Source organism: Zosterops lateralis (genome assembly GCF_965231275.1).
Source record: "Zosterops lateralis genome assembly, chromosome: 24".
Lineage (NCBI taxonomy): Eukaryota > Metazoa > Chordata > Aves > Passeriformes > Zosteropidae > Zosterops > Zosterops lateralis.
Window position 1 is genome coordinate 207,923 of NC_139784.1, and position 13,099 is coordinate 221,021.

General features: G+C 47.0%; 1 protein-coding gene across 1 annotated transcript; it reads left to right on the forward strand.

The window, feature by feature from the left end:
* On the forward strand, positions 1–336 carry RPRML (reprimo like; the record flags this gene model as incomplete). The annotated part of the gene is made up of 1 exon (XM_083877845.1): positions 1–336. One exon carries the CDS (start codon positions 1–3, stop codon positions 334–336), a length of 336 nt encoding a protein of 111 aa, XP_083733971.1.
* Positions 337–13,099: the final 12,763 nt, after the last annotated feature.

A 13,099-nucleotide genomic window follows, 5' to 3' on the forward strand; every position in this document is an offset into this window, starting at 1 on the left:
ATGAATGGATCCCTTTTCAACCAGACTCTCCTGGAGCAGGCAGCTGACCCCAACAGGACTCAGGATTTGGGGATGCTCATGGCCTGCTGCAATGGGACCAGCATGGTGCTGGCGACTGATGGTGGCTCCTTGGTCCTGGCACCCGACGAGAGGAGCCTTTTCATCACAAGGGTGGTGCAGATTGCTGTCCTCTGCATCCTCTCCTTGACTGTGATGTTTGGCATCTTCTTTTTGGGCTGCAACTTGCTCATCAAGTCTGAGAGCATGATTAACTTTCTGGTGAAGGACCGAAGACCTTCCAAGGACGTGGGCACTGCAATCATGGGACTTTACTGAAGCCACCAGGCTCTTGTAGGCAAGTGAACTGTCTGGACCTGGTGTTGAGATGCACATTGCCATGTGTTTGCGGAAACTGGGGGGAGTGGGAGGTGGGGGAGGGATCTTTTAGTCTGTCTGTGTCCATGGGAAAGCAAACGTGCTCTTCCCAGTCAACAAAATGTGGTGGCAAATGGGTAAACCACCCCAGAGCTGTGAGAAGCACAATAAATCACCAGCATTGTGTTGCATACAGAAATTGCTTAAGTTTTGCATGAAACTTGCAGAAGCAGTGATAATATGGAGATCTGGAGTCTTTACTGCTGTTACCTTGGATACCGCTACCTGGGATTTAGGGATTAAAAAAAAAAAAGGCAATAAGTCATTACAAAAAGAAAACAAAAGAACAAACTAATGGGAGAGCAAAATACAGGGCACAGACCTTTGAGAGGGGCAGAGAAAGGCAAGCACCATGTGGGTCATTAAAAAAAAAGTCTGCATGCTAAAAAATGTCAGTCTGTTGTGTTTTGGACCTCGAGCATGCATCTTCTGGTAGTTTTGTAACAGGGAAAGCATGTTCTTCCTTATTTTCCTGAGCTATCATGTTAAATGAACTGGTACTTTCTTCTTTCACACTATGGTGGATGAAGAAAAGGACCCTCATAAATATAAACTCCTCCCCACCCCTAAAACAAAAGCATGCTTGTTTTTGTACACACCAGCCTCTTTTTCCAAGTGCTACATTGTTACAGTCCTTGAGGTTTTGTAATTTTTGAAACCTGATGAACATTCAGGAAAAAAACCCACCTGTTTCAACAGAATTTTGCATTGTCTTTATTATTTCTGTGTGTGTGTAGTTCAGGAATTTCAATCCTACTTCCAGGTATAATCATCTCACTTTGATGTGAAGTGTAATTAGAAGTACTTCTTTAAAGCAGAAACTACTATCATTTTTCACAGGCAAGTATCACTTTCCACTAGCAAATAAATTCATCAAGAACTGTGTATTCTAGGCTTGTGTTGAATACCTGCACAGTGCTGAAACAGAGACTCGTAAAGATGGTCTAAGTGCCTCTTGCAAAGTAAGATTTCAGCCTTTGAGTTAAAACCTCTAGCTCCTCTGATCCTGATGAGCTGTCAAAGAGGAATTATGTGAGAGGAGGAAGATTCCTGACCTTTGTTCTGTGATGGAATTACAACTCTGGCAGTCAGTGTGAGGTAGAAATAATTTGTGTTTTGTTGCACCAACAATATTCCTTCTGGGTTCACTTCTGTAGTGGGAAAGCAGTCCTGGATACTGGAGGAGCTTATGAGCTGAGCTATTTGAATGTACATCTAGAGGAACAAATATCTGCCTTTCCCAGAGGGAAAAACATGATTAGAGAATGTTTTGTAATTAATCGTTATTTGCTGAGTACCTTCTCAGGTTCTCACATGATGCAGAGCAGGACTAGTGTAGTGCTGTCTCTGGTTGCTCCCACTGACATGTTGCCTGTGTCAGCCTTAGGGGCACACTGACAACATGGCAGCAGGTGCAGAATTTGTGATTCAAAACTCTGAAATGTCCTGTTGGTGGCATTGGAACGGCTGGACAGACAGCTCTGGTTTTTATGAGGAGTTGTGGGTCTGCAGACTTGAGCCACCTTCTAAGTGCAGAGGGTCTGCTGCCTTGCTGCCACATGTAAAGTGACCTCACACAGCAGCCTGAAAGGGGATTTTGGTCCCTGCTGCTGTGAGGGGTCTTGTGGCCATTGATCTCCTGTAACAGACTGCTCAGAGTGATGCCTTGGATGCAAACTGGCACAGGTTGCCCAGAAAAGCTGTAGTTGCCCCATCCCTATAAGTGTCCAAGGCCAGGCTGGTCCATGGCAGGGTTTGGAACTGGATGGGCTTTAAGATCCCTCCCAATCCAAACCTTTCTGGGATTCCATGGTTCCAAGATCTCTTTGTATATGAGTACAAACCACCCCCATTGCAGGAGCACAGCCTGGTCAGAGGTGAGGGTGAGACATGAAAAACTGCAAAGCAGGCAATGACCCAAGCTCTGCAAACACTTGGGCTGTACTTGTATTTTTAACCTAAAGGTGTATCTGCATCTCCAGGCTGTTTTGCTGTCACAGGATAACCCAGATGCACTCACTGAACTCCCATCCCATCCTGCTTTCAGCTGGCATTTGGTCCCTCTTGCCAGTCTGTCCGCCAGCTGTGGCCCCAGTGCAGAAGACAATTCACAGATGATTGAAGAAACCTTCCAGTGCTATCAGGGAGAGAAAGGTACAGGGAAAGCTGCTAATGCAATGCAAACTTACTTTTGCCCTGCAGCAGTACTATGAGTGAAGCAGCTGGTCACACATCTCAGCTGTCCCCACCTCTGCCAGGGCTGTGACAGCTGGTGTGTGTGGTGAGGGTCCTGCCATGCGTCCTTAGAGGAATCCATCCAGGAATGGGGCATGTGGGTCTTCAATCCTTTTGTGCTGTGGAGTGCTCCAGAGGTAAGGAGAAACATCATCCACAAAAGGCTCATGTACACATGGGCTGGAGGAGCAATGAAACACCCCAAAAAGCAGAGCTGGGCACCTGCTGAGGCAGGTGCAGCTTGCTCAGGACTCAGCTGGTAGAGGGAACATGTTCCTCCTGGGTCCTTGGGGCAAGAGCCCAACTTTACATTGGCTTGTCCACCCTCTGGTCATGCTATGGCTCTTTCCTGGCATCAAGGATATGTTAGCATCAACAGAGTGTGTGGACCAAGAGGAGGATCCTCAGAGGAAGCAGCTGGTGGCACCATCCACATTTGCCATATTACAGCACGTGTCTCCATATGTTTCTGCCTTCCTTGTGGAGGGGTTAAGACACTTAAAACACTTGCCTATGTCCTTACCCATTAGATTTCCAATTAAAGGGGGATTACTCCACTGAGGAGGAATTATTTGTGGGAAAGAAGGCTGGCATCATGAAGGAACCCTTTGGGTCTGAGATTATGGGTCTAAAGATCATCTTGAGGTGAAGTCATGGTTGCTTAAGGGAAGATACTGAGGGTACCATGATGCTCCCTAGATCTCAGGGGATGTGCTGTGATCTCAGATTCTGAAAACTCAGCTGTCCTGCCCCGGAGACATGAGTTCTGCAGCTGGAGGATGAGGTTGCTACTGAAGGGCTTGTTGAGGAAAGCAGACCATAATGGCTCTTTCTGCTGCCTTTCCCCACAAGCTGTGTTTTTTCATCTGACACCTATTCATTTAGCATAAACTCACAAGTGGGTACCAGCTCCCAAGAAAATTCAAACAGTTTTTTTTAAACTGTTATTTATTACTATATTTAATTTTTTTTTGGTAATTGTTGCTTGTAGCATGATAACTTCCAGAGTGCCACTGGGGTGCCAGGAGCTGTTCCAGCATGACTGAGAGACACTGCTGGAGGGACAGAGAGGGAAAAGATATGCTTAGATGGATCATCACATCACTGGCAGACAGAGGACCAGCCATCGAGTTTCATCTAAAATATCCTCCTAGCAGTGGAACACAAGTCTGTGGGACTGGTTACACCGGTCTGAGCCCCTGGTCTGTCTAGTCTGCATCCCTTCTCTGAAAACATGTATGATTTTTAGGCAGTACCTGGACTTGGAGGTCCCTCCCAACCTTAATGATTCTTTAACTCTATGACTCTGTGGTCAGTCAAGTTGTCCTGCCCACCAAGAGCAACCTGCCCTGGACCTTCACCATCCTCCAGGCATAGCTCCCTGTCTCTGGGCTGGTCCCCATTTGCTGTGATTCTGCTCCAGCTGGATTTTCTTCTTTCTAGACAGAGAGAGAGAGACAGCAGAGAAAGGCAAGTGAGAGTATTTCCCCTTGCTGAACTGCCTGCAAAGGGAAATCCTCACTGGCTGTACAATTGCAGAAATAAAGAGGTGGCTTGCCCCACCTGGAAAACACTGGTCACACAGATATCTCTGTGGTGGGGAAAACACCGAAGTCCTAGATGATACACACCTCTTTCCCCTGCCATGGCAGTCTGGACTGAGGGAATGGAAGAGTTAAACATGATGAGACAGACAGACAGATTGTGGGGGGAAGAAGGATCCCAACCTGAGCTTGGCACCAGATGCACCAAACACGCACAGTATTTAATAATTCCTGAGAATTGCCATGGTAATAAAGCACAGAGTCAGGTTGTTATGGTAACAGTTTAGGTGTTTTCTAGGCAGGAAGGCATTACTCGGGTTGTAACCTCAATCCAGACTGAATACATTTCTGAGAGCCAAGAAAATAAAAAAGAAGTAAAATGAAATCAAATTAGATAAGTAGCAGTTTCATGTCTCTTTTCTGGCAGTCCTGGGTTTGTTCTGTAGATAGGTAGAGGCAATCAGATTGTTCCAGGCACATGTTGCCCTGGAAAGCCTGAGGAATAGCTGGAGTGGATTGTTACAGGTTTAAACTGGGTGCTAGAGGGAGGTGAGGGGCTGAACCCCTCTCATGGGTGGGTCTAGCATGATGCTCTGCCACCATCTTGGTTCCTTGCCACACCTCTGGCCTGGGTCCAGGTGTGTCCCTAGCTGGCTAAAGGGAAGGACACTCTTGTCTTTGCAGGTGTGCACACACAAGGGAGCAGTGATGGGCAATCCCTGATCCTAGCTGGGCCCACAGCAGGGTGCTGTGGTCCCAGGTAACAGCCTGCCCCATGTCCCAAGTGATGGATGTCCCAAAGCTGGTCTCCAAGACCAGACAGGCATTTGGAGGCTGGAAAGGAGTAGCAGACCACTTTTCTAAATCTCCATGACAGACCTAAGAAGAGAATACATGTTTCCTGGGCTCTGGCAAGGTCTCCAGGCTGCTGTGCTTTCCAAAGGGGCATCTATCAAGCAAAATGGAAATTTCTTGTGTCTCCCTCCTACCCTCCCAGCTCTGGACGAAAAAGCATTTCCACCACCCCTCCCAGCCCAACCCCTCCAGCAAGTGTATGAAGTCTGTCCAGCTGATCCTCATATGGAATTTTAATTCAGTGCTGGTTAAAGCAGCAGCTTTCTGTTTCTCTGGAGGAAGATGAGGCAGTGCTTGTTGGGTTCATTTAGCAGAGACATGGCTTGAAGTCTGCAGTGCCATTAGTCAGGAACAGAGTTTCATAAATCCACTATCCTCAGCATGGGTCTCTTGCATCAGTTGTGCAAGAGTGATTAGCCTCCAGATAAAGTCTCTGTAGTCCATTACCTCTGCCAGAGAGGGACAAGTTGATGCCATCAGAGTCAGGGACTCAAGGGAGACTGAGGCCAAACAATGACAGAGTTCATTGTTAGAGATGAACTCTAACAGCTTTGCCTTGTTAGAGATTTTGCCTGCCAGTTTCTCTGTTTGAAAGGGAAATGTTTCCCTCTTTCTGTGTCTTCCACCTGCTTTGCCACTGAGGCTGCTGAAGGCATTTTGGCGTGGAATTCCTCAGACTCCCTGCCCTGCCCTGGTCCCATCCTTGAGCCTGGCTGGCTGGAGCTGCCAGCCTGGCACTGGGCTTGTTCGCTATTCAGGTGTGCAGAACACCTGGTACCCACCACAAACATGTGTCAGAGAAAGCTGCTTATTTCCAAATAAATGTGATTTTGTTAAACTTGAGCTGTTTTGGCATTGCAGGAGCATTTAAAATCATCCTTGGAATAAAATGGATCTTACAGCCCCATCTGTGCCAAGGAGATGGAGAACACCAGGACCATTTCTGGGCATGGGAACTTGACTGATGATACTGTTAATGTGTGAGAATGGTTCTGGTGTGGTTCAGACCTGTGCCAACAACCTGACCTGAACAGTTCCTGGGCAGTAGCAAAATGACAGAGGTAAAAGACCACAGAAGACTAAGGGACATTGCTCTGGGCTTTGCTGTCTGTGCACAGGGAGTGTCTCATTAGATTTTGCAAGTGTAGATGCCTTTAAAGGAGTTGTTTGGAATCCAACTTAGTGTTCTTAAGTATGAATGATTATAACAGATACAGCTAGACAATATCTGCATAGTTGATTTGGCTTAACAGGTACCAGCTCAACCAGCCTAGCTCAAAGTAGACATGACAAAGATAGGTCAAATTCAAACCTAGTCAGAGGACCTCAGCCAACCCCTTTGAAGCATGGATGCACCCATATCATTGGCCAGTGAGCTAGGCAGAGTTAAGGCCCTTGACCAAACATGTCTGTAAGTGTGGGAAATTTGAAAAACCTATAAAAGCTGCCGGACAATAACAAGGCTGTTGCCACATGATCCTCAGTGTGTGTATGTCGCATCCCTGTCTCCCACTCCATGACAAATGAGGGACTGGAAACCTCATTTAATTTTAGTCTGGAGAATATGTCTTTGTAAAATAGTGAACACAGGGAAGAACAAAACCTCAACAGCCTTGAATACTGCCCGATCCAACTGCCTGTTGAATACACCTTTAGTTTCACACTAGTTCTCCCATTAAGATGACTTAGCCAAGCATTTCCCCATCAGTCTGGCCAAATTTATGGTCCTCTGATTTTAGAGACAGACAATTTCTTGGACTTGTTTGTTCCATAAGCATGTGGTTATGGAAACTTGAGTTAAGAGAAAATCAGAACATTGCCAGTAATGAGTATGGTTTGGCACATCCCTGAAACTGTCACTGTCAGTGTGCTGGGAAGTGGTGGAGGCACTGGCAACACTCAGAGACATAAACATGTATGTAAAGTGACTGTCTCCAATCTGAAAGATGCTGCACATGTACATGTATTTCGGGTTGTAAGTGAAACACAAGTCTTGCTTCAGAGAGGCCTTTGCAGCTCTCTTCCCTGCCAGAAGCTCATTGGTGGAGATGACATTTTCATAGCATTAATTGAAGGCAGGCTAATCAACAACAAAGCAAAAATGTCTTTCTGAGAGATGGGTCTGCATGGCAATCTTGGCTGTAGGTCACAGGTGCCTTCAAGGTGAAGGCAGCTGTTTTGTCACTCTTTGTCAGCCCATGACATTCAGCTGGGAATGAGCACAACAGAATGCTCTGCTGGGGTGCAGTCAGAGACCAGCTATTAAACCAAATTAATATCCTTTTTTTTTAATTAATAAGAACTGCCTGAACATGTCTTCTCAGAGGAATGGGGCTCTCCTGCTCCAGTGACAGCCTTTGAAGACACCACCTCTGCATCTGGCTTTACTCTTCTAGCAAGGAGCTATGAGACCAGAGGACTCCAAACCAGAATCCCCAGTTGGATCTGCCTTTTCCTTTTGTGTGGGCTCACTGGTTGTTTATGAATTTCAGCAGCACCAGCTGTGCCAGGTGATGTGTACTTTCAGAGAACACTATTTCTTCTGCTTTTTGGAAACTGGAGGGAAAGGAGACAAGATCAGCCTTCCTGTTATGCTCCACTTCTTCTGAAAGGATCAATACTGTGAGGACATGAGTTACCACCTCCATCTAACTATGTGTGGGATGCAGGAAATGATGGACAAGACAATAAGCAAGAAAAGGAGAAGAAAAATAAACAAAGAGAAACATCTACCCCTGTGGCATCAAGCAGCTAGAGTGGCCTTTCTGGAAAAGGAGCTGGAATTGCAGAGTCAAACAACTCTTGCTCTCCATGAAAGTGCCAGTTCGGTTGCCTTGGGGTGTGTTGATTTTGGAGGCTAGTACACGTGGGTGTGAGGGTGGACTCAGGTAGTTGCACCTCTTCCAGGAAAGCAAGGTGTACATGAAGCAAGTCCAGGGTACTGTTCCTTTTCCATGGCAGCTACCTGGCTGGTGCTGGATGCTGGCTTTCTGCTCTGGCATGGCTTGAGCTGTCACACATGCAGAGTTAAATCCAGAGTCATCCTTTTTGGCAAGCCCCACAAGTGTTCCCATCTTACAGGTTTCCAGGCAGCTGTGAGTACTACCCTCCTGCTTGCATCCCCAAATGCAGGTTTAATAAGACAAGAAAGATGAAGAAGCAGCCAAAATGTAATTAAACTTTAATTAGCTAAGTTCTTTCTCTCAGATAATTGAAAATCGGACTAATTGGTTGCAATGAATTCCCAGAGCAGCCATTCATCCAGCTTGGTGTGTGCTCTGCCAGCTGCCACAAGGACCAGCCTGGAAACAGAGTGCTGCTCCCCACTGCTCTGCCATGCTCTGCAGGGCCCAGCTCTTTAGCTCCAGAGAGGTGTTAAAGCCCCCAAACCCCTCAGGCTGAAGCCAGGGAGGTTATTGACCCAGGGACACAGCAAGGCTCATCCTGACTCATTCCATATTTCACAAACCAGGAAGCCAATGGGCCACTAAACCTCACACCTCCCAGCAGGATATGCCTACTGTCCTGTATGACAGGACATACCCTGGGACATCTGCAGCAAGCCAGAGTGGCACAACTGGAAAGGACTAGGGATTTAATCTCCACGTGTCTCTATCATGACCACAGTGTACAGGCAGCTGGCTGATCTCAAAGTCTGTCTGTGAGCAGTCAGTGCTGAACCAGCTGCTCATTCTCCTTCCTCCTCACTCTGCTCAGCTGGGGGGTGTTCCAGAAGCTCTGGTTCAAGGACTGATGGAAACCTCTAGGCTGCAAGTTGGAGGGGGCAGTGACACTTCTAGATCAGCTTCAGCAATGATTTCTGGTAGCAACCCATAGGTTTAGTATAGAATCACAGAATTGTTCAGGCTGGAAAGAGCTCCAAGATCACAAAGTCCAACCATCTACCAGTACCACCATCATGTTTACCACTAAAGCATGTCCTCAAGTACCTCATCCCCATATTTTTTAAACACTTCCAGGCATAGTGACTCCACCTCTGGTTTGTGTAACCTGTTCCAGTGCTTGGCAGCCATTTCCATGGAGAAATTTTTCCTAGTCTCCAATATTTTCCCTAATTTTTCCTGATCTCCTTGCCACAGCCTTCTGGCTCTGCTGGAGCTCCCTTTCACATGAATGAAACTAAAGGTCTCCACCATAAATGTTGATTAGACAAAGCGAAACACTTTCTGGCTGAGGGCCTTAGGGAAATAGGTTACTTTGCCCAGGTGCACACAATTTTCCTAGCAAGTCCCTTTGAAAGTCCACATCCCTGTTTTGTGGAGCAAACACTTGTTCTCTGGTACAGATGGCAATTCCTGGTGGCCAGGAATGGTTCAGGGAGGTTGCAAAGGTAGGAAAAACATCATGACGTTCTTTTCATTGCAGTGTTTGCAAGATCATGCCTAGAAAAATGTTGGACTTGCTCTGCATCCTTGGCTCAAGTTTCCCTTCTCCCTTTCTTTTTGGCAGTGTGCTGTGTGCCAGGTGGCTGCATTTCATTACTGAGTTTATAAAGTTCCTGGGGAAACAAGGCATGAGGAGATGAAAAATCTGTACAGAAATGTGGTGATCTCTGGGCTAGGTGAAGGTGCAGAAGGGAGGCAGTGATCACATTTGCACTCCCTTAGGTCATGGCTTCTTTTTTCACACTTCCCTCTGCCTGGGCTGCATCACTAGAGATATTTCTTTTGATATGGGGTTAAAACAGTTTCTAGTTTTATGTGCTTCCCACATGACTGGGAAGGAAAAAGAAAGAAGGCAGCTCTGCCTTCTGCCTTCTGTTGGGCAGGGAGCCCTGGATATTTCTATTTTCAAGTCAAGACCTGACATCTGATTTTTTCTTTGGATTGCAAAGCAGTTTCAAAGCACTCCTCTGCACTGACCACAATTCACAGAGGTAGAGTTGGCTCTGCCCACTCCATCCTTGCGTGTTTGAGGTGCTGATTTCAAAGCACTTTGGTCTGGAGCTGAAGTCTGTGGCACAGCTGAATGACCCATGACAAAAATTATTTGTATCAAAAATAGTGTGGCAACAGGACCAGGGCAGTCAGTGTTCTCCTGTGCTGGGCACTGCTGAGGTCACACCTCAAGTTCTGTGTTCAATTCCGGGCCCCTCATGGGGAGAGAGACATTGAGGGGCTGGGAAGGGAACAGAGATGGGAAAGGGCTGCAGCCCCAGGAGAGGCTGAGGGAGCTGGGAAAGGGCCTCAGCCTGGAGAAAAGGAGGCTCAGGGGGGACCTTGTGGCTCTGCACAACTCCCTGACAGGGGGGGACAGCCGGGGGGGGGGTCCGAGTTCTGCTCCCAGGGAACAAAAGAACAAGAGGAAATGGCCTCCAAGGGAGGTTTGGGTTGGAAATGAGGAAGAATTTCTTCATGGAAAGGGTGGTCAGACCTTTGAAGGGGCTGCCCAGTGTGGTGGTAGAGTTTCCATCCGTGGAAGTGTCCCAGGAAGGCCTGGACATGACACTCAGGGCTCTGGTCTGGGTTACAAGGTGGGGATCAGTTACAGATTGAACTCAATGACTTTAGAGGTCTCTTCCAACCTGGATTATCTGAAACCCAGCTCTTTCTCCTTGGCTCAGCAAAGGCTGTGGGAGGGAGAAGTTAGTAAGAATCTCATCTGTGTAGGAATTTCCACAGGCAAAAGGCTCAGGCTCTGCCTGCAGGTGCCTTATTTCAGGGCTTTGGGATGACTAATGGTTCCAGTTATTTTCTGCCAGGTATTTACTTCGTTACCCTTTAACAGATAGAAGAGGAAAAGCACTTGGCAACAAGACAAAAAGAAACCCAGCTGACTGCTGGATGGAGTGGGCCAAAGACCCTTTTTATTGCTCTCTCCTCATGTGAGGGGCTTGTGAGATAAAGGAATAGAAGAGTAGTGATGCCAAAGCTCAGCCTCAGCACTGCCCTCCACGTTGTGATGGGAATGCCCAGCCGAGCCCCACAGTTGTCGCCCCTGACTTTCTTGCTTTCAAGTGTTTGAACCTTTGCAGCAGCTTTCTCACGCTGCTTCATGTAAACAATATTGTATTCTGTTGGGAAAGACCGGACAGGAAGGACTTATGAATATGACTGCATGATAAAAAATACTGCAGATACAAAACCTGAGTGAAATAGGAATGAAAGCCAGTTTCGAGATGTGTGCACGGCAGGCAGGAAGACAGTGATTAAGCCAACAAAAGGACAAGAATGTTGCCTCTCCACCTTGGCAAAAGACATTCAGGAACAAATGCATAAGAAAGAAGTCTATAGAGAGTAAAATGACATGGTAATGCAGTCGTTCTTATAGGCTGCATGCAAAGTTTGTAGGTTTTGTATTTCACGCTGGTTGGTCAATGTGAATTAGAATATTCAACAGAAAAAAGGATATATTGTATTGTCACAAGAGGATCGCTCTCTTGTCTTGCCCTCTTGTCCTCTCCTCAGCCCTCTTGTCCACTCTTGTCCCCTCTTTCCCGCTCTTGTCTCTTGCTCTCTTGTCCTCTCCTCCCTGCTCTTGTCCTCTCTTCCCCACTCTTGTCCTCTCTTCCCAGCTCTTCTCCTCTCTCCTCCACTCTTCTTCCCTTATCTCTCTTGGCCCATCTCCTCTCCTCTCTCTCACCTCCCTTGCTCCTGCTTTCTCCCTGCTCCTGCCCCGTTTTTACCCCGTTTTTACCCCTTAGCTCTCTTCTATCTCTCTCTTTCCCCCATTCTCTCTTTAGGGCTTTGCTCCAGCCGAGGCTGGTGGCTGGAAGCAGGCCCGCTTTACCCACGACCCTTGTAATAATAAAGCCACATGTTTCTAGAACATCTCAGGTGTGCAGAGTTCCTTGTCCCTGCCATCCACGGAGAAAAATCCTTACAGTATTCTTAGAATTTATCAGTATGTTTTGCATAGTTGTTCTCTGAGAGGAGAATTTGACTGATGGTCATAGTGACCAATCAGGTCAGGAGGTTGTAACCTCCTTGGGCCAATCCTGGCCCTCTGTACAAAATGTATATAAGTAGAATTGGAGTCAGATAATAAAGAGCTTTCCATATTTGACCCTGCTGCTGCATGCTGTCCTCTGTGAGGGTCCACACCACGTCGCAACGTGTTGCCCCTCTAAGGGCAGGGGTAACATTTGGTGACCCCAGACGTGTGAGAACAGGGGCCTCCCATCACACACAGTTATGGGCATTTCTGGAGGAGGGGATGGTTTAGGACTGGGCTTTTATCTGCTAAAGCTCATAGCATGAGCAGCTTAGAGCATCTCCAGCTTCCTGCATCCTTGTTGCTAACCTGGCAATCCCACACAAAGGGGAGCCACGGTGTCACCCACATTCAGGAACCTGAAAAAACCCCAACATAGTAAACTAACACTAAACATCGTTTCCATGTTGCTGAGGTTATTCCCTGGTTCAACAAGCAGCCCCCAGGCATCACTACTGGCACAAGAAACAGGAACCTCTGGCTGCTTATGAATTTGCCATGTGCACAATTAATTTAAATGTCTCAGGCTTCCTGCCTGCTGTAGGGAAGAAGAGGGAACGGCTACAATTTTGTGAAAAGTATTTTTCAAGCTCCCCAGGAAACAGCTTTAGAAGAGTTCTCCCTGAGATTGGATCCACTAAAACCCCAGGACCATTCCTGTGCCTAGCTTGCTGTTCCTCACCCACAATTCATGGAGCTGATAACCATGGCAGGTTTGCAGAGCTCTTCCTTTACTCCTTGGGAACCCCATTCCCGGGCATTTCTGGGCTGTTGCTTTGTTTTTCTGGGCTCCTTTCAAACTCTCATCCCGTCTCTCATCTTGTCTCGCATTTCTCACACCTCTCCTCCCAGTGTAGGGGTGTGCAAACATATTACACATCCTGGAGCAGATGAAACCCCTGTGGTCCCTTCCAACCTTACACACTCTGTGTTTTTGTGATTTTGTCATTCTGGTCTCCTTTGCCCAAACCATTAAACAGTCTTTGTGCGGAAGCCCCTTGAATTCTGGCAGCTTCTCCCTCACTTTTTTTTTTTTTTTTTTTTTTTTTTTTTTTTTTTTTTTTTTGTGGGTGTGA